The 22,958-nt window shown below is 33.6% G+C and overlaps 1 protein-coding gene, 2 long non-coding RNA genes and 1 pseudogene across 3 annotated transcripts; all 4 read right to left on the bottom strand.

Moving 5' to 3' along the window:
• Positions 1-8,057: 8,057 nt before the first annotated feature.
• Positions 8,058-8,617, bottom strand: LOC120196734. The gene is made up of 3 exons (XR_005523207.1): positions 8,407-8,617; positions 8,252-8,322; positions 8,058-8,075 (listed from the first exon to the last, which is right to left on the bottom strand). It is a non-coding gene; the product is annotated as an uncharacterized LOC120196734 (long non-coding RNA).
• Positions 8,618-11,030: 2,413 nt separating this feature from the next.
• On the bottom strand, positions 11,031-12,358 carry LOC120196740 (vitellogenin-2-like). The gene is made up of 2 exons (XM_039198473.1): positions 12,126-12,358; positions 11,031-11,725 (listed from the first exon to the last, which is right to left on the bottom strand). The coding sequence occupies exons 1-2, from the start codon at positions 12,351-12,353 to the stop codon at positions 11,069-11,071; spliced, it is 885 nt and encodes a 294-aa protein (XP_039054404.1). The 5' UTR covers positions 12,354-12,358; the 3' UTR covers positions 11,031-11,068.
• A 3,901-nt stretch (positions 12,359-16,259) lies between these two features.
• On the bottom strand, positions 16,260-16,856 carry LOC120196751. Its single transcript, XR_005523209.1, has 3 exons — positions 16,756-16,856; positions 16,594-16,678; positions 16,260-16,488 (listed from the first exon to the last, which is right to left on the bottom strand). It is a non-coding gene; the product is annotated as an uncharacterized LOC120196751 (long non-coding RNA).
• A 661-nt stretch (positions 16,857-17,517) lies between these two features.
• LOC120196722 lies at positions 17,518-20,871 on the bottom strand (annotated as a pseudogene).
• Positions 20,872-22,958: the final 2,087 nt, after the last annotated feature.

The raw sequence follows: 22,958 nt of genomic DNA, 5'->3' as shown, positions 1-22,958 counted from the left end.
ATAATATATATGGTTAGTAACAAAAATATTTTTACTAACAGTAATAAAATAAAAATAATTTACTGATAGTAATAAGATCCATATCTTTAAGATTTTGGTTCCTTATCTTCAGTAGATTGTGAAAATAAAACTCGAATTTAACAACTATTTCGATTTGAAGAATCTTCTCGTCCAACATCATCATCTTCATGATTCTCCAAAATTGCAACGTTCTGTTATCTTTATAATTTCTCAAAAGAAATTATTAGTACGACAAGAGAGTTGACATTTATTTTTCAACTTACTATTCAGAAACTGAATAGTTTCATAGCTCAACTCATTGTACATGAACCAACCATATTAAAATTCTTAAACACATAATAAAGAATTAAATAAGGCAGGCCATGGAAACATGAAACAATTCACTAAGAATAAAACAACCATCTACCACCTTTATACAATATTGTTAAAGCTTAATAAATTGTCATTAAAGCTTAATAAACAATTCAATTGCTTGCTATAATAGAACCATTAAAATCTCTATTCAAAGCTTACCGTTTTTTTCATGATTTTTCATTATTCAAATATTAATCCATTTATCACCCAAATGAATTGTCAATAAAAATTACCACTAATGAATATTCAACCGATGCATCATAAACACAACACAAATGTGTCAAATTTTTAAATGTAATCTTAATCTACATTTAAAAGTTTATTTTAGTGTTTCATCATAAACACATAAATGTTAAGGCATAATAATAATGCCATAAAACAGCCAATAACTCCAAATCAAAAGTTATAACCGCATAATGATTATAATACATTCATGTTTTCCAATAAATACCATTTCTTAAAATGATATTATAGTTTTCATTTTTCTTAAACGCATTATATATACATTTCCATTCATATTAATACAAATTAACCAAAAAGAAATGTGCATATTTACGTGTAACTGCACAAATTAATACATGTAAATGCATTGACATGGCATTTAATCGTTTCAAGTAATAATTGCATTTTTTAATCTGAACATTATTCAGATATTGTATTACTTACAAACATTTAAAAACGTTTATAATAAGTATTGTATTAATCATTATTAATATTAAGAATGCAATCGTACTAACCTTTTGATTCTTACCATTCCGAAAAGTAGAATGAATTCAAACTTTGCAAAGAAGAGACACGATCTCATGCAGTGCAATCCATATTCGATTTTCTTACCGATAATTTCCAGTGATCATAGAATCCATCTTTCTTCACAACACGAACAATAATAATTATTGTCGTATTTAGCAGCAGTAAGAATTCGTTTCTAAATTGTTGGTAAAATAGACTGCAAAACCACACCGTTAGCACTGACAGGAAAGATAAACAATAATTGAAAAAGAACAGATTGGTAAACCGTGTCGTGGTATAACCACTGCCTTAGAAACGAATTCGCCCCGATGTGTGTAATCGCTGCAGTAGGTGGACCGTCCCCCGAGGTTAACACGGTCGCTCCGAATTTCGTACACCCGAAACTGGAGTGGACTACTGATGGTATTGCACTTCTGATGGGAAAGCACATAGAGAGAACTTTAGAAAAAACTTGGAGAGTGAATTCTGAAATGTTGAGAGTGAGTTGAAAAGCTGAATATAACTCTCTATCTATATGCTAGAAATAGGGTTAAAATCGTCCATAAAATTTCAGGACTAAATCTCTTCTTTTGTAACAGCTGAAACGTCTAGATGAACCTGACTCAAAAATAGTCCAGGTTCATTGCATCATTATTCAGCTGTTATAACTCCCGAAATTATATCATGTAACCCCTGGAATTAAATCAAATAACTCTTGTAACTCTGATATTAACAACTTGTCTCCTCTGTACAAAGCTGGAAATCAGTCCATATACATCTTAACGTTTTTGATTTAATTTAGGAAAAGCTGTTTAATTTCTGATAACTCTCATAAACCAGCTGTTATCATTTGAATTTAAACAGTCCTCAGCAGCCTATAAATATCAGTTGAAATCTTTCACATTTATTTGTTTCTTTCAAAGAGAAATTCCTCAAGAATTTTCTCTAAAAAGATAGTATCCGCGCGGACGTGTCGAAGACACGTATTACCACGACCACGAGCCGAGACGAGCCAAGCCGTGCCGAGACGAGACGGACGGCGGCGGTGCGCGAGAGTCCCCCTTGTTCTCTTTCACTCAACAAGGAAGTGGGAATTCCAATCCATAAATACCCATTCCCAATAGTGTTTCCAATACTATGTGGGATTGAGCAATACCAACATTCCCCCACTAATGCGAAAGAATTCTTCTGAAACTCGAAAACAAACTTTCCAAAAGAGCAATAACGAGATTAGCTGCTTAAGCACTAGTGAACATATCTAGAACTAGTACATAGTGATGATGAGCAATCCTTCTCTTAGATAAGTGAAACTAGTCTGGAACTTTCTAAGATGGGGGTAAACTCATAACACACAACTAACCCCTTGTTCTCTTTGTTGTGTGATTCGCAAGATGTGATATGTATATAATGGTAAGAAAAGACACATTCGCATAAGACATGAATCAATTAGACACTTAATAAAGAATGGAGTGCTCTCTTTAGAGTATGTGAAGTCGGAAAGGAACCTAGCAGATCCGCTTACCAAAGGGTTAAGTCGGAAGCTGGTCCTAGATTCGTTGAGGGGGATGGGTCTCAAGCCCATTGGTTGAGGAATTCGTGGTGGATACCCAACTTAGTTATCTAAGTTCCATGTGGTCAAACGAAACCATGGAAAGACTCATAGTGCACATTCCTACTGCCTATCCCTATGATGAATAATGTGCATGCCCAGGATGAGCTTAATTGCTCTTAATAAATTCATAGCCCAGACTTTGGGTGGTATTAGTGAGAAAGACTTGATGAATTTACCGATTTTGGCTGAATATCTATTCTTAATAAGTTCATAACCCAGAGTGAGTAGGTAGTCCTAAATGAAAAGGAAATAATGAACTTACCGACAGAAAGGTTGAGTTTGTTAAACTCTTAATAAATTCAAATCCAAGTTTTTGGATGGTTCTAGTGAGAAGGACTTATTGAATTTACCGATAATTGAGGATGAATATTTATTCTTAATGACTTCTTAGCCCAGAGTTTGGGTGGTTCATTAATAATGAACTTGAAAAAAGTCACCATACTCTTTGTGAGGTCGAGCTATTATAAAAGCTCTTAATTATTTCATATCCCTGTTAAGGGTGGTTTATATCGAGATAAACTTGATGAAATAACCTATGTAAGTGAGAAGGGTTAGACATCTTCTATGAAAAATGTTGGGCCATTTTTCTAGCACACTTACTAGAATCCTGAGGTAAGATGGCCAAATATATATTTTTGTATATATATCTTACACATCGAGGACTCAGGTGGATGGAGGGGTTAGTTGTGTGTTATGAGTTTACCCCCATCTTAGAAAGTTCCAGACTAGTTTCACTTATCTAAGAGAAGGATTGCTCATCATCACCATGTACTAGTTCCAGATACGTTCACTAGTGCTTAAGCAACTAATCTCGCTATTGCTATTCTGGAAAGATTGTTTTCGAGTTTCAGAAGAATTCTTTCGCATTACTGGGGGAATGTTGGTAATACTCAATCCCACATAGAGTTGGAAATACTAGTGGGAATGGTATTTAAGGTTTACATTCTCCATTCCCTTGTTGAGTGATAGAGAACAAGGCGTGGTAATACGTGTCTTTCACACGTCCACACGAATAATATCTTTTTAGAGAAAATTCGTAAGGAATTTTTCTCTGAAATATTAAATGAAAATGTGAAAGATTCATCTGATATTTATAGGCTACTGAGACTATTAAAGTTCGAATATTTCAGATGATAATAACTGATTATTAGTTGTCTGAAATTAAATAAATTAAATTATTATTTTCCTAAATTAAATCAGAATTTAAGATGTATCTGGACTGATTTCAAGCTTTGTTCATGGGAGAGACAAGCTGTTAATATCAGGAGTTACAAGAGTTATCTGATTTAATTTCAGGAGTTATAACTGTTTAATTTTTATGCAATGAACATTGACTCTTTTTTTTAGCCAGATTCATCAAGAGGAGTTACAAAAAGGGTTTAAATTCAGAATTAAAATCAAATTTAATTTGATTTTCTTGTTGGACGGATTTACCCTTACTTCTAGCCTATAAATAGAGAGCTAAATTCAGCTTCTCAACACACACACTCTACAATTAGAATTCACTCTCCAAGTGTTTTCTAAAGTTGTTCTCTCCGTGCTTTCCGATCAGAAGTGCCATACCACCAGCAGTCCACTCCGGTTTCGAGTGTACGGAATTCGGAGCGACCGTGTTAACCTCGGGGGAAGGTCCGCCTACTGCAACGATTACACACATCGGGGCGAATTCGTTTCTAAGGCAGTGGTTAATACCACGACACGGTTAATCGGTTCTTTAATTATATATTTCAATATATATTTTTCCAGTCAATGCTAATGTCTCGTTTTGCAGCAGTCTATTTTACCATTAAACTGTTATTTTCCTAAATTAAATCAGAATTTAAGATGTATCTGGACTGATTTCAAGCTTTGTTCATGGGAAAGACAAGTTGTTAATATCAGAAGTTACATGAGTTATCTGATTTAATTTCAGGAGTTATAACTGTTTAATTTTTATGCAATGAACATGGACTCTTATTTTAGCCAGATTCATCAAGAGGAGTTACAAAAAGGGTTTAAATTCATAATTAAAATCAAATTTAATTTGATTTTCTTGTTGGACGGATTTACCCTTACTTCTAGCCTATAAATAGAGAGCTAAATTCAGCTTCTCAACACACACTCTCTACAATTAGAATTCACTCTCCAAGTGTTTTCTAAAGTTGTTCTCTCCGTGCTTTCCGATCAGAAGTGCAATACCATCAGCAGTCCACTCCGGTTTCGGGTGTACGGAATTCGGAGCGACCGTGTTAACCTCGGAGGAAGGTCCGCCTACTGCAGCGATTACACACATCGGGACGAATTCGTTTCTAAGGCAGTGGTTAATACCACGACACGGTTAATCGGTTCTTTAATTATATATTTCAATATATATATTTTTCCAATCAATGCTAATGCCTCGTTTTGCAGCAGTCTATTTTACCAACAGAACACCATAGCTAACTATACCGTGAAACAAGGGAACATTCCCAGCCGCTCCTCCTCCTCTAGTTTCACAAGGGAACTGGGTTATTGCCGTTATGGTTCTGGTTTCATTCATTTTCCTTAAATGTTCGAGTTGGGCAACTCCCATGCCTCTTTGTGGCTGTTTCTTTGGGTGTGGGGCTTTCCCATTAGGTTTCCTCCCTTTGTTGCTCTTCACAAACTCCAGGACACGATTCTTCGTATAAACTAGAAGGAATAAAGCTTATAATAACAAGGAGGTGGGTTTTAACTTGATATATTCTTTGGAATTTTGTCATATACTATATTGTATTTTAATTATTTTTTTATATAATTGTATAATAATTAAAAGGTGGAAGAGCAATCATAAAGAGTACGTTTTGGTCATGATAATGTGAATCTACCTAGCTATGTTGTAGGGTTGCAATGATCCCCTGATCCCTGCATATTTTGAAAACACCTTAAAATAAATAAAGCCGAGTCCATGGGGTACTTTACTAGTTTATGGAATTGTAAAACTTGGTTTTGGTGGTTTATTCCTTCTAGTTTATACTAAGAATCGTAGTCGGTGATTTGAGAGAAAATGGTAACCGAAGATTAGGGGCGATGTTGTCAGGAGAGAGGGAGAAAGAGGAGAAGAAAGGAAGTATTCTTTCGATTTTGTATAGGAGATTTTATAATGACTTTTAATGATAGTATTAGACGGAAAATTCCTAGGCCCTGTTACCATTGAATCATGATCGTGGTGTGTTATAAAAGCTTAAAACGGGTGGAGAAAAATAAAACAATAAAAACCGCGTGACTAACCGAAGATGTAATTTTCAGATATTATTCTGGTTGAAGATCTTTATAATCATCCCAGGGAACCCCATCCCTTTCACACAATTGCATGCAAGCTGAACAAATTTATGTAGGACGGTCCAGAATACCAAAATTCCAACCAATCATCACCTGCCACCTAAGCAAAAAGGCTTTGATCTCTAGTTTCCTTCTTTAGGCCTTGATCTAGTTCTCCAGATCCTAGGCCATATGCATATGTATGGTGTGATGAAGTTTTATTCTTCGTATGTAAAGAAGAGATAATCTTCTTAAAGGGACATTGGTTATGGCTGGCCACCATAGGTGTTGGGATGATGGTTTCAAATAGCAGCCGAATAGTGATATCGCGGCCGTTATATCGCAGTCGCAGTGGTGTCCGAAACCGCTATCGCGAAAAATAACGGTGTGAAGCGGGATCACACCAATAGCGGTGGATCGCGGCCGTAATTTAACGGATTGTGGCCAATCACAGCAATAGCGGACCGCTATTCTTTCGTTATTTTAATTTTTTAATAAAAACAGGTTTTTTATTAAAAAAAACTGCTCATTCGAAAAAAATTCTCGATCGCGATATTCGCAATGACCGCAATAACATCCGTTATATCCGTAACCATGATTAACGCGACGCGACCGAAAACGTGACCGCGAACGCTATTTAAAACCCTGGTTGGGATATAGGCGGCTACAAAAAATGTGAGATTTGGCAGGTGTGGAAGCTGGCCGGAGATGGTCGCATGTGTGGAACCAGAGTGTTTAGGGTTTTCTTCCTCATGTATGAGTTTTGGGGGGTTTAGACAGAGGGTTTAGGGTTTAATGGGTTTTGGCAGACATGGAAGGATTCTTGGGGGTTTGGGAAGCAGATTGTGCCCTACATGGACTCAGTTTTGGGGCATTTATATGCATAGGTGTCCTACCATTTGGCAGCTTTTGATGGAGATCATACATTTATAGGGCTATGACCCTAACCACGGAAATCTCCTTTTTTGCATTACAATGGGGGACCATATGTATATTACCTTAAAAAAAACTAAAGAAAGTGACATCAAACTAATTCAACTTTTATCCTTAAATTAATTTGCATTAGTGTATTAATAATATATCAACAACTTAAAAACTAATTAGATCCATACATATATTTGGGTAGTCTAAAATACAATAGGTTAATATAAGATTGAAAAAGGCCGCAATTAATCGATTTTAAAATAAAAATTTATAAAGTACTTCATTAAATTGGGCAACATTTTAGGTTAAAATTAAAGATCAAAGGTTAGAGTAACTGTTGGTTGTAGCTTTATGCAGCTTGTGAAAGGACCTTCCTCTTTGAAGTTCAAAAAACAAAAATCAAAGAATGCCCTTACCAAAGATCAAAAGGTCCCTTTTCTTCTCTCTCATTTCAATATTGGACCTCAGCCATATAAAAACAATAATAATTACTGGGATCTCAGCAATCTGAACAGAGATTTTGTTGCTCTTTGCTGTTATCTTTCTCCCTACATGACTCCTTTTCCAAGGTTTTATTGCATGTTTGCCCAACATAGTTAAAAAGAAAAATCATCATCTCTGTCTTTGGTTCTTTAAGATTTTTATGGAGGGACAGGATCTCTCAACAGAGTGACTTCAGAGCGTTGTGTTGGGTTAATCTGTGCCATCCAAAACAGGTACCCCCAGCTGTTACAGTACTGCATATATGATAAAAAGTGGACCGTAAAACATAAACGTGGGGACAGTAACTAGATGCGTCTGTAAGATGTTCATGTATCTTTGAAAAAACATGAATTCTCTGTTGTTTAGGTGTTTTCATTGTTTTGTGCTCTTTTCTTTTGGTTGGAATCCTCTGAAAGTGTATATTCACCTCAGTGAAAATAACTATATTTTCCACAGAAATGAATAAGGTGTTTACTATACAAAATTTTATATGAAATACTCAGTTTTACAAATCAACTATTTTATACACTTAAACTGCATTCTGCAAAGGCTACTCCTTGGAAGAATAAAAGATGCACACAGCATATATTTCTAACAAGATATTCAACCGCAAAAGGGTTCAAATCATTAGCATAAACACGTTTTACTATCTTAGCGGCAGATATAGCAATCGGACCCCCAGAGAATACATCACCTGTAAATTACAAAAAATTGAAGAATTGAGACATGTAAGCCACTTGATATGATACGAATATTTATATAAAAATTACAGCTAGTACAAAATTTGCGCACATTAAATACTCTTATGGTGATTATAACAATCATTATTTGTAATACATAATGCCAAACAACGTAGAGTTGAAAGCATACATATGACATCATTGCGATCGAAGCCACTCAGAAGCCTCTGCCTCTCAGTTCCAAGCCTTGAGTTCCAATAACTGCATAAACGGCGGAAAAGAGGAACATGAATACCTTGTCACCGAAGTTAAATATCTTATTGTTTTGATGAAAGCAGTGCTTACACTTTTGCTAAATCAACACGAAATCGCAGTCCATTCTCAACTACTGTAGTCACCAAGGAGTGATTCCCGGCTAACACCTCAAGCTGCATTTTTCGGTAGTCATTTTGAATGACGTCAATCTTATTTACAACTGTTTGTATTTTTGGCTTCTTTTTGTCCAGAACCACCTGATAAAGTGGAAAACAACCATATCCTGTCAGAAGACAAATGATGAGTTCACCTTCAAAGTTGTAGACTTGTATCTTCAGTATGTGCAATATACTAATTTCTATAATAGGAACCTCCGCTATAACGTTCTTGTATGGTAGATGTTCATCTTTCAGGTTCAAGTGTGCAATATGACCAACCGTCTCAAAGGCTGAAGGGATAATCATGCCCTCTGGTAGCAGGGTCTCCAAGATCTGCAAGGAATGCATAAGATTTAGAGCCCCCATTGATGTTGCAAACATTTATATCTGACTCTGATTAGTTGTTATAGTTAGAGGTGGGACCAAAAGAAAAAACTACAACCCACTCTCAATATTTCCCCCTTAATTTTCTTTCCTCTTTGCCGTGGACGCTACAGTTTTGTGGCCTTGTGTAATAGAATAGCATATGCAGAATTTTCATGACATGATTTAATGATTGATAATAATTACAAAATGTCTACGTAAATGATTCCAAAATCTTGCTTTGTCCATTCATTTGCAAACTAAAAGTCCTTCCATTTCTGCCAATCATGCTGCCAGTCTAGCTTCTAAGCTTATTAAAGACAATGACATTAGAAGTAAGTGAACCAGATTACCATTAATTTGCGTTACAGTCTTTCAAAGCATTATTAGAAAATGACGGATATAAGGGGGGGAAAGATGAGAGGCGAGAATGATGAAACAAGGAACATTCTCTGCGGGCAAGACACCCTAACTTCAAGAATTACTTAAATGAATCTGATGCCCAAGACGTCATTCTTGAAGAGATAACATAAGTTTGAAATCAATGTTTGTGGTATAAATTTGCCCCCCAAACAAACACAATTATGATGCTTTCGTGCGATATACCTCATTCATCTGCCAATAATCATAGAACAAAGTCAGCTTACATCTCACAACCTCTATAGTCGAGGAACTATTCTCTCTGGTTTCTTCAACCAACACAGCCTGAAAAAAGGAAGGGGGGTGGCATTTCAGATGTGACAAACATGAACAATATGTCATAATAGAAATCATACTATAGATACAGTAACAGCATCAAATTTGCAAAAATCATATATCATAGAAAAAGAGGTAAGCAACTAGAGCATCCAAATAAAAAGTACCGACAGTCCACGCATACATCAAATAAATTGAAAATTCTCCAATTAACACATACAGCATCGAAACATGTTGGGACTAGAGCTGAAGCTAAATCTCATCTCTCTACCTTTTATAACACATTCAAAAACTATTATATATAAGACATTATAACATTCAAAATTTTCCAGTTTAATTAACTAGAGCGTCAAAGCGTTTTTAAGACTAATGCTAAAGCTAAATTCCATCTCTCTAATCTTTTATAACACATTCAAAAGCTACTATAAACAGATATTTAAATAGCGTTGGCGGTTACATTTTCGGTCACATTGCGATCACTCTAGAAGTTGCGGTCGTAAAATTTTGTAAATTTCGCACAATTAATCCTAAAACATGATAATTATAATAATTATAATTGAGTACCACTTTTCCCACAGCACAATTATCCAAAAAGGCATCCCTTCTCAACTTATTCCCAATCTGAACCTCCAAATCATCATCTCTCTCCACTTCACCATCCGCCAACTCCACTTTCCTCCCTTCCAATGCAGTCTTATATATACTAATCTCCCTTCCAACATATCTTTATCAGTAGAATCCAGCAAGTCGGTTGGATTAGTGGTTTCAACAGCAGTGGCTTCAAATGCACCATCATGGCCACCTAAAGAAACCTTATTCGGTGCCGCTGGATTCAATACTCCATCAATGTCCTGCTTCCTGGAGCTTCTATCTGATCGGTGAAGCTTCTCCAGGGGTTTCGAGTGGGATTTTGCCTTTGTGAAGAGAAGGGCCATAAGAGAAATTTTGGGTTTTGATTTGGGTTTGGGTGGAATACAAGAGAGAAAGGATTGAGGGTTTTGGAAGAGAGGAAAAGGAGTGTTTGAGAGAGAAGGTTGTGAAAGGAAGAAGAGAGTTTGGTTTGAGATGCATAAGCTTTACTGCCACCATTTTTGGTGGACTGAACTTTTCGGGGTTGAGGGAGGACTTTAGGAGATAAGAAGATTAACGAGGTTTTTTTTTTTGGGTTTAAGGGGTTTTGTTTCTTTATTTTTTTGGGCCATGATAAACATTATTTTTTAGGATAAATTACACATTCAATAATTATATTTTTATAATTTCATTTTGATCATCTAAATTATTTTTTAAATCTTATTTTGATAAACATGGTGATAAACGAACTATATCTTGATTACAGATATGGTCCACATGTAATATCGAACGTAACGAATCACAAATAAATATACTAATAACTGAAATATATCGAGATCTTATATCAAAATAAATATAAATATGAATAATCGAAGTGTAAATCCATTAGCCAAAATTACATGCAAGAATCTGGTAAATTTGCTGAGAGTCTAGAAACCTAATTTCCTTTTGTTTATAGATAACATTTATATAGTTCCAAAAGTATGACTATGAATGTATGGATATACATTTCGACCATGGTTCCTTTCTAGCAACCCTTCCATGATAATCTTCTTCCTGTAATGCTTCGAATCGATCTCGAATACACGATGATCGACCGCAACACTATCCGATGGACCTCGTTTAGCCCACCGGTTCGTAAGGGCCAGCACGGCCGAGGTGCAGAAAATTGCAGAAACTTTACCCCAAATGACCAAAACCAATAGGCTCACAAGGAGCAAACAACAAGAAACGATCCTGGAACCATGGTCCTTTTCAATCATTTTATTGTTTTCCGCGGTTTTGGACGATGCCGGCCTCGAATTACGGGAAAGTGACGACGAAGATGAACGGCCGGATGGAGTTGTTAACGACGACCTCGACGATGATGAAGATGAACGGTCAGATGCCGTCGTTAACGACAACAATCTCGACGATGATGAAGATGAATCTTTTGATAAACAAGATGAGATCTTAGAAGAATTGTCACTTGTTGAGTGATCGATGCCCTCGCACGGTGGCACATCGTTGATTGTCGGACTGAAAATCTTCTTCGGTTTTAATTCAGATTTAGATTTGGATATCTCGCCATTGTAAATCCGGTGCAGCTTCTGATCCAGTTTCTTGCTTGTCATTCTCTTCATCTATCAAATGCAAATGAAAATTGAATTTCAATATATATATATATATAATCAGACACAAAAGAGAACAGAAGAAACGTAACAATTTTGACTAGAATTTTTAATCAGTGAAGCACATGGAGATTGAATTTCCAAGAACAGTAAGTGTTTCTGTGAAGAGTATACAATTGAATTGATTTGATCAAATTATCATTAAAAGCAGAAACTAAAATAATTAACACACGAAAGAACTAAGTGTTCATACTGTTACTGTATACTCTACTGGTAATCTGTTCATATATGTATATAAGATTTGAATTTTAAATGCATGGTTTTAAGTAAATTTCTATTTTTAGTTTCACTTATAAAAAAGAACCCACATAAGATTAAACGACAAGAAGAAGCAGAAAAAAAGGGAACTGACCAGAGAAGTTTCAAAGAAGACGGCATTGACAAAACGAGAGAGACTCCGGCGGCCAAGTTTGTTTTTCCGACCAAAAGAATTTCCAGGAGCATCATCGTCTCTGTCGTCGGAACCCATCATGTTCTTCGCCGGTGAAAGGGGCGATTTAACATCTGACGACGACGACTTCGATCGTTTTCCGACCATCGAACCGTTATCGGAAACAACCGGAAGGAAACACATGCTCATTTTCTTCATTTTTACGGAAAAGGTTTGCTTTAGTTCATGCAATGGGTTTAGGGAAAAGGAAAGAAGAAGAAAAGGGGCGGTTTGAAAAGGAGAAAAATAAAGATATTTTAAATGAATTCTGATTGTTATGTGGATATAGCGAAGATTTAGGGGGAGAAAGTGCTTGTTTGGAGAGTGAGAATCGGAAGGAAACTGAGAAAACGAGGGAAAGTGTTAGTTTCCCTTTTAATGGGAAGAGTGGCGATTTTGCTTCTCTATAGGCGCCGGTATGAATACGAAATACTAGTCATTATTAATTAAAATTAATTAATTTTTAATGAGAAATGAATTTAATCTATAAAGATTAAAAGTATTATTTTTTAGAAAAGATTTAACTTCAAGTAATTATGTTTACAAGGTAATTGATTAAAATTTTTTGAATAGTTAATATTTTATAATTATTCAAATAATTAAAAATGAATTAAAATATTTAAAATTAAAGATTTAATTTGGATGAAAAAAATAATTAATATTAATTTATGCGTATTTCATACAATAACTAATATCCGTCCAATGAGGGAATAAGGAAACTTGTTTTAAAATAAAATACAAAGCAAAGGTTCCCATTCGTTATTTGACTTAATGGACTGACTTGGACTCACTAGAAATGTTGACCCAAAACATGATTAGGTGGACAAAATTAAAGTTTAATTACTTTATTAATTGAGGTTTAAGAAGAACAATAAGCTGTGGGCATCTGTGACTTATGACTATTGACTTCAAATGTGAACGTTTACCAACTCCAAAAATAGAGTATTGACCCAACATGAATATACTGAAATAAGACTTGGTCTAATTATGTGCAAATGTTGTGTAAATATATGAGACTTGGTCTAATTTATTTATAAAAAATTGAGGTTACAAATTTATATCCAAGCTATGTAAAATTTGTTTTACACGAATTTATTTTAATAATATATGTCCTATTTAGAATTTAGATTTAGGGTATTAACATTTAGATTTTTAGAATTAAAATAATATATGTATAAAATATTAATTTTTAATAATTAACAATTTATTGAATGATTAAAATGAAAGTTTTTTTTTTCATTTTGAATGACTAAAATATTATGACCTAGAAATTAAATAACAGTGTCTTTTGGTCCAATAGAGCAAACAGTTTTATTAACTAGCCCAATAAGGCATATATAAGTTTATTATGCGATTTACGATATTTGTTACAGTATTAAAAAAACTCATCATATCGAAGTGACGAATTTCAATAAAAATAATTTTTTATTAAATTGATCACATCCGGGAAAAAGTTCAATTAAAAAATATTTTTTATTAGAATTTTTCTCGTCAATTTAACGAGTTTAAAGTTACTATTACAAATACCGTAGATCCCAACATAAACTTTTATATGCAGAATTGGGCTAATTAAAAAGTTGTTTATTCTATTGGGCCAAAAACCCAAAAAAAACTGGTGTAATTTAGCTATTAATATAAACAGGTTCGTTTAACATGAACTGGGCCAACTAAGGCCCGACTGCAATAATGATAAATAAAATATCTATAAAGAATTTGGGCCCAAAAATGCTTCTAATTCTAATATATGCAAATTAATATATTAGTTGGTTGAATTCATTGGACGATAGTTGCAGTGAAAGGGTATTTAGTTAAGATGTTTTCAGCATGTTAACTGCCAATAACAATTAAAATATTATGTATAACCACACATTTGATCCATGTTATTTATATATTCTCTCAATTTTAGTCTTGCTGTTAATATATTTAAATAAATATATTCCTCCAATTGAATGATTCCATGTATCACTAGTACCGAATGTCGTATCACATGTCATTTTATTTTAATTTAATATATGTATTTTTTATCAATCATAAGATGACACGTGTCACCCTTTTGTTGAAAGAAAACAAAGCAAAACAAACTGAGACTAAATGGATTTAAAAATATTTTTAAATTAAGTTAATAATAAAATATATTTTATAAGTTAATATAAAAAATATTTTAAAAGTTAATATATAAATATATATGAATTTAAGTTAAGTATTTATATACTAACATACAAAATATATACATCATATTGTCTATTTTAGACTAAACATTGGTCTTGGTTCAATAGTTGGGTACATGCTTGGTTTCCTAAGTAACCCAAATTCAAATTTATTTGCCCCCAATTTACTTTGCTTTGTTTTCTTTCAACAAGAGGGTGATATGAGACATTATTCGATTAGATGATTAAATTTATTTTAATTTATTAAAAGTATGACTAAATTGAAATAATATATAAATAATAGAGACCAAATGTGTGATTAAACTAAAATATTTAACGGTCACATCACCTAATTTATTAACTGTTCATAACAAGTTAATTCATAGTGACAACATCTTTATTAAATAAAAATAAAAATAACCATATATAATGTTTTTCGTAATTAGTGAAGAAAATATAACAAAACAAAACATGATCAATCATGTAGTTAACCCAAAAAAAATATTCAAGAATGTCATTTTCACATATTCTTTAATTATTTGCCAACTTCTTTCATTTTAGACAAAATTATTATTGAAATCTGAGTTTTCATCATATTGGTTCATTATTGCATATTTTTAACTACATAACTAATTTAGGGTAAATTTATGAAATATTTTTATTTCATCGATTTCAATAACGAACATGTTAAAATTGAAAATTTTGAAATTACTTTGCTTCTGAGTTCTTTAGGTGCTGAAAAAAAATAATATTATTATTGACACTTTTGTCATGCTGAAAAAACTTGATCATAGTCTAAAAGTGAGTTTTAACTCTAAAATAACTTTGAGTATAATTGAATAATTTATTTTAATATGACAGTTGTTATACCCATTCATACCATGCAGACTGTTATGCTCCCCGTTTCAACATGCAACACAATGGATAAATTGAATCGCAATTTCTTATGGAGAGGAACTATAAATTATGATCATAAGCACCTTGTTAACTGGGACGCTATGTGCAGACCCTAATATGCAGGTGGAATTGGGTTAAGAAAGACCAAAGATATGAACTTAGCCCTGCTAGCCAAAAATGGCTAGGGGATGATAGAGAAGAAAGATAGTCTTTGGTGTAAAATCTTCAGAAAAAAATATCTGAAGGAGAAAAAATTTTGGAAACAAATTTTCATGGAAACTGTTCTGCTACTTGGAGAGACATCATGAATACCAAGGACTTTATAAGTAAAAGTTGTAAACGTAAATTTGGTCGGGAGAAAATACGTTTTGGAAGGATTGGTGGATAGATGACACCCCATTGAGATATAAAGTCCCAGGAAGAGAGGAAGATGACACCAAAGTAGCTGAGTTTATAAATGACAATCGATTATGGAATCTTCTTGCGTTGAACTTACTCCCCGAAGATCAGTTTAATCAAATTAGAAGTGTACCTCTACCAGGAATGGACACTGAAAATTCTGAACACAAAATTCTCTGGGGTTTTCCTAAAGATGAAATTTTTTCAATAAAATCAACATATAAAGCAATAGTGAGCGCAAGTCTTTCGAGCCAACATATGAAGGATCTGGGTTGGATTTGGAAAGTTAATACTACTGATAGAATAAGAGTATTTATCTGGCTCAAGATTCTAAAAAGACTAAACACGAACGAAATACAAGTCAAAAAGAAGATTACTCATGAAAGCCAGTGTAAACATTGCTAGGGAGTTATCGAATCGATTGAACACATACTGAGAGAGTGCAAAGTAGCGAAAGAGGTGTGGGAGAAGACCGAAGTGAGGAGTCAAGATGTGAGCTTCGAATCTAAGGTTTTCGAAGAATGGATGTGATGGAATTGTCGATCGGTAAAAGTGACAAAAGATGGAATAGGTTGGGGAACTCAGTTTTCTACAATCATATGGAGCTTATGGAAAACCAGAAACGAAACAATATTTAAAAACAATAATCCCAACACAACTCAGTTGATAAACAACAGCAACAATCTAACAAAAGAAATCTCCCAAGCAAAGAACAACATAAAACATAGTGGATTACCTGTGAACCCAAATGGGTAAAATGGAGGAAACCACCAAGTGAACACTGGATCTTGAACTCAGACCGGGCTTACAAAGCAAGCACGGGTATGGCTACCGCAGGTGGTCTGATAAGAGATGAAAATGGAAAATGGGTGCACAGATTTATGGTAAATCTCGGCAAAATAAAGATAGCCATGGCTGAAATTTGGGGTATAAGAGAAGGATTGAACCTTGCGAAAACCCTGGGAGCGACAAACTTAGTAGTCGAAGTAGATGCTCGATGGGCTGTCGAAGCGATACAGGGAGGTGGATCGACTAACATGCAAATGAAATTCTTATCAGTGACTGTCAAAAATGATAAAAGAATGATGGGTTAAGGAAGTTCGACATACCTAGAGGGAAGGAAATCGTAGTGCCGATCGGATGGCACACCTAGCTTCCATACGAACCGAAGGGACGCTCTGAGTTGAGGAGCCACCAAATGAACTGCTTAATCTTTTGCTAGCTGATATCCATGGGATAGAGCTATTAAGATGATAGACAAAATGTTGTCGTTTTGTCCTATGTACCAAAAAATAATAATTTATTTTAATCACTAAAAATTTAGCATAAAATTATACCATATATCGGGATAAAAGTATTATATATGTTTAAAGATTATTAACCCTTTGGTACATAATGATCATACCTTACCTACGTAGTGGTTAAATTTAATACCTTAAGGGATAACGATAAATCTCTTAGTCACTACAGTTAGGGATGGGCATGGGTCGGGTTTTTAGTCCATCCGACCCGAGAACAAGAGAACCTCCACCTGAGACCCGACCTGATCCGACCAAAATAAGGTTTCACCTTACCCGACCAGACCCGAAAGAATAAAAAAATTATTTTTATTCAATAAAAATAGTGACTTAATTGAAAAAAAATTATATATAGAGGGGTATTATTGTAATTATCCCTAAATATATAGGGTAAAATTATATATTTTTTCGGTCGGGTCGGATCGGATTTTTTCACCCTAAACCCGAACCCGACCCGAACACAACATAAAAAATCCGACCCAATCGGGTCGGGTCGGTTTAAATGCCCATCCCTAACTACAGTTGGTTGATTTGTGCTTCATGTAATTTTTTTTTGGTAATACAAAAAACAAATTAGTTTGACGGGTTCTTCTCCTCAGCAACTAACGCTGCAATCTCCAGAGGTACATCGTGATGAAGTTGCACCCCAATCGGCTGACCCCGCGTCATGGAAGCAAGCCTATCAGCTACTCTATTCATCTCTCGACTTATGATTAACCTTTGAAACCCAACTCCTGTTTAACAGCTCCCGAATCAGTACAACATGGTGTTGCCGGCATCGCCTTTCGTCGTTTGATTAATAAGTTGAACCGTCATTGCACAGTTTGCACTATCCGATTCCATAATAATTTGTCGTGTCCCAAACTCCCAAGCATGAGCTAGAACAGTATGGATTTCCCACAATTCTGCATTTAAAACAGAACAAACGCCAAGGCTTCGAGAGAAACCAAACAACCATGCACCATTAGTCACGCAAAACTCCTGCTGCTGCTGCTGCCATATCCCTGAGCCACCCACGAAACCATCCGTATTTTTCTTAATCTAGTTGTAGTCCGGCTTTATCCATCACGCTGTAACACGCAAAACAGTTGTCCGTGGACTGTCCATAGACGCAGCAAGAACTTCATTTTTCATGCGCTCGCTTTGAACGAGAAGCATTGTCCGGCTTTATGTAATTTTATTTAACATTGTTTATGTACTACTACTACTATAATAATAATAATGTAAATATAATTTCATTATTATATCTTTTATATTTATAATATAAAGATCATTTTAAATATTGTTTTTGAAAAATTAATATTCACTTATTTTGTGGTTATGTTATCTCTTGTTATTTCTCCATATGTTTGTATAATTTACTAGAAGAATAAGTTTTTTTTTTGTTGCCTTCCTGATTTAAGCTTCGCCTTAACTATTCTGAACTGACACGTTGTACATTTGGTTTTGGTGGGTGAGTATCCCGACAGAGGTTTCTGTATATACAAGAATTTAACTTGAGACATTATTTAAATGATATTAAACTATTTACGATTTGAACCAACTCCTGTCGATGACAAGACTCTAAGTTTTAAATATTTGGAATGTGTTTTTTATGAATATATTATTGACAATTGTTGTCATGCTGAAAAAAACTTATCATCGTTTAAAAGTGAGATTTCAACTCAAAAAAAAAACTTGAGTATAATTAAATAATTTATCTTAATCACTAAAAATTTAGCATAAAGTATATCATATTGGGATAAAAATATTATATATGTTAAAGATTCTTAACTCTTTAGTACGGAATAATAATAATAATAATAATAATAATATAATAATAATAACGTGTTAAATATAAATTTTATTTATTATATTTTTCTATTTATAAATATAAATATCATTTTAAATATTACTTTTGAAAAAATTAATATTCACTTTTTGTAGTTGTTATCTCTTGTTCTTTCTCCATATTTGTCTTCTTTAATTTTACAAGAAGAGTTAAGTTTTTTTTTTGACTTTGTTTTAAAGTTTTTTCTTTGCTATTTGAATTGATTCATGTCGTACTTAGCTATAGTGGGTGAGTCTCCCAAAATTTCTGCATATACAAATATTTGAACTTGATATTTACTTAAGCGATATTAAGTTGTTTATTACTTGAATAAACTCTGTTGATAACATGACTCTAAGTTTTAATATTTGGAATGTGCTTTTTCATGAATAATATAATTTAATTAAATTTAGATTTTTTTTCCTTTTGGTATTATTTGCAATGCAGAGGGTCCCATGAAATGATGCACACCTAACAGCAAGTAAATTTTCTGCCTTAGCCAACTGGGCGTGCTTTAGAAATAAGCTAATCTTTTGTAGGCAAATGTCAATTTCAACTGCATAACTTCAACCTTTAACCCTTGAGAAATTTGTATAAGCAAATGAAAAAAAAAATCAACAAAACTTCTACACAAAATACATATTTAAAGATTTCACATAGATGTTACAAAATACAAAAACACTATAGTCAAATTCCAATTAATTAAAAAAAACACTTTAATCTAACTTTTGTGTTTTTTTCAGAAACATTACAGGACCCATTGACATTTAATCGGCCATTAGGAACTTCAAACATCAACATGTTGCTGCAGTAACTATCTCTTTCGATCTTCGGCAGCACTACCGGCACCGTTGTTCACATATGTGTTCGACGACGAATTCAACGGCGTCGAGCACGAAGACGGTGTTGATAAAATCGATCCGAAGGGATTCAGACTCAGATGTTTCGTTAAACATGTATGGTTTTGATCAGCTGAAGAGCTAATGATCGACTGATTCGACTCGTGGCGGTAGGCGTAGTTGCATGGGGAAGAAACTCTTTGAATAGTTATTAACATTACCATCTAATTGCCACAGATTTGGAAGGGTATTTGCGGAATATTTGCAGAAAAATAGTTCGAATTAGCTTGCAGAATATGGCTCATGACAGTACTTGAAGATGATGACGTAGGGCAGATTTGAACAGGATTCTGGAACTGGTTTCCCTGGTAAGATTCGACCTGCTGGTTTTGTACTTGGATACATTCAGGGTTACTATCTTCCATGTTTGTTTTGGGCCGACATGAAAGCAGTGGCTATGCTGAGGAGATTAGGGTTGAACATTGGTCCGATGCTGCCGGTAAAACCGGTCGGATTCGGCAGAATTGTACAGAGATGAGCTGAGAAGCGAAGAGAGTTCGAGAAGATCGAGTCGAGGAGTGTGGGTTACGGGATCGATCCCCATTCTCAATAGCTTCTTCTTGATGTTAGTGTTCCAGTAGTTCTTGACCTCGTTATCTGTTCTTCCAGGCAATCGAGCAGCATGGCGGACCACCTATGTTAAAAAAAAAAGGAGTAAATCAGACATGGTACTATAAAACAAACATTTTTGTTACATTGACTTTGCTGATCTATTATAATCAGTCCATAAGTATAGTTCAACTTAAATCATTCTTAATATATAAAATACAAAAGGAAAAAAGAAAAAAACATCAAACTGTTTACTATTCGATTAAACATATTTTGACATTTTCTAGGTAATAAACACTTACTTGTTTCCTAAAACACTGTGTAACTGTATTATAACTTCATCTTCTTCGTGAGAATTTCCCCCTCTTGATATCAGGCCGTAAGTAATTAGTCCATCGAAGCCTGCAACTCTTTCCGCACCTCTTCAACCCTAGTAAAAAAATAACATAATCTTAACCGAACTATCGTAACGAAAAAGACAACGAACTCGAAACATTCGACTCGAATCTCGATGATTTAAGTATGTTTTGGGATATACCTGCATTTTTGGGGAGGGTACGCCACCTGCCATGGCCATGTTTCAGAATATAATCGATCATATTTGATCTTCTTCAGCTGTCCATGGACCTTTCTTCAACCCATTTTGTCGGAGCAGGTAGATTTCCCCATTTCCGATATATCTTTTAAGACAACCTTAAAACTTGCCTTTTGTTTCGGGAAAAAACTTGTAAGAAGTGTAAAAACCTTGGGAACCGAAGTCATATAACGCATGGAAGAGGAGATATATAATAGAGGAGAGACAGGGTTTGCGGGGGGCGAATTGGGGCAAGTCAAATAGGATTTGGTACCGCCCAATTGAAACGTGTCTTCTTATGGGGGAAAATTACACATTGCACGTAAATACATATTCAAACTACACATGTTTATTTATCGCCCTATTAGCTTTGTCCTATGTAAGAACAAACCTAATTTAAACGTTTGTTCGAAATTTACGTGGAGTGTGTTTAAAATATAAATTTTATTTAATTTATTGCACGAATCAAATGGCTTAGCTTGTAAAAAATTATTGTGCACTAGTAATGCCAGAGGTGTGAGCATTCAATGTCAAATGGTAAAGAGTTATCTATGAATATACTATCTTGTACTTACCACATATTAATAAAAAAATATTTTTAGATAATTTTATTAAATTTTAGGAGTTATATATTTCATTTTTAAAAATACAAGTTCATACATAGATACTCATATATAAATTCTATTAATATATTTTAAGTACATTTTACATTAGATCTACGCTATATTTATCATTTAAATCGATTGAAGGGCCTATTTGATAAGATATTAAAACCTTCTAAATTAATTTGAAAACATTTTAAAGTATAATTATCAATTTACAATCTAAACCTCATGATTTAAGAATGTCTAGTTGAAGTAACCCTTAGAAAATATTTCGCGTGCAAAACTTTTTTTAAGAATCATTTAAATAATGATTAAGGATCGAGGAATGATAAAGTCTTTGAAATATTTTAATAGTTTTGTGTTTAAATCTCAAATAATATTTTTAATTATTTATTTAAATATTATATGAAAGTATAAAAAAAAGAAAAAAACACTCGTAAATAATATTAAGTCATCGATTTTATAGTTTCCGGTTAATGGTTATTTGGTTCTTTTCAAAAAAAATTAATGAATGGCATCGATTTTACAAGCATACGCTATATAATGTTTTAAAACTTAAAATTAAGTCATATGCTATATTTTTACAAAATTAAATCCCTATATTAGTTTATATTTTAAAAAATCACCCCCTCTTTTGATTTATATCCAATTTTAATTGTAAATTACATCTATGTTTACGCATTTTGATACAAATTGTAAGATTGTACAAAGTAGGAATTGGTCGGAAATATGGATGTTTAAGACACAAAATAAAATAAAAAAAAATCAAGAATTAGTTAAAATGATTAAGAAATTGTAAAAGTACATTTGTCTCTTCTAAATTTGGTCAAGAGTGCTTGTGTCTGTCTTCAATACTAAAACGGTCGACAGGTGTTAAGCTAGTAAATGATAAGTAAAATTTTCGTAATTATTTTATTATTAATTTACTTTAGTCAAGTATTATAGCTGTATCCAACATTTCCTGCCACGTGCTGTATGCAGGGGGGGAGATGAAAAGAGACTCTCGTCACTCGCTGCATGGCTCAGTTGAGCGGTTCATTCGGCTTCAGCTCATCCTAGTTTGTCTTATTATTGATTTTGAATGCTTGTGGAAGTGTTTTTAGTTTAAAAAAAATTATTTGAAACGTAAAAATAGTCACAAATATTTTATTTTTAATTCAAATTTACATTTAAAAATTGATTATTGACTCAAACAAAAAAAACCGTGAATTTGATGATTTACGCTAACAAAAACTCGTTGAAAGAATATTTTCAACGAAAGCGTCAATAAAATGAAAAATCATATATATAAATAATTTCAGTTATTATTTAATGAACATAAAAAAAAATAAGATAGATGTAATAGCATCACTATTAAGTACTATTCAGACAAGACAATATATATTAGAATCTTAATTAATATTATTAACATAAATTTAGAATAATCTCTAATTAAATCAGATTTTTCGGATACTTTTAGGTTTATCTTAGTTCTAATCAAATAACTAACTAATCATCAATAGGTTAACGTTTAACTCAAATATAATGCAATTTTCAATAAAAATGATGAATTTGTAACATATGAATAGTTACGTGAC

Source organism: Hibiscus syriacus, unplaced genomic scaffold (genome assembly GCF_006381635.1).
Source record: "Hibiscus syriacus cultivar Baekdansim isolate YM2019G1 unplaced genomic scaffold, ASM638163v2 tig00004693_pilon, whole genome shotgun sequence".
NCBI classification, from domain to species: domain Eukaryota; kingdom Viridiplantae; phylum Streptophyta; class Magnoliopsida; order Malvales; family Malvaceae; genus Hibiscus; species Hibiscus syriacus.
The sequence above is the reverse complement of the archived record's forward strand: the minus strand, read 5'-3'. Positions and strand labels throughout refer to the sequence as shown.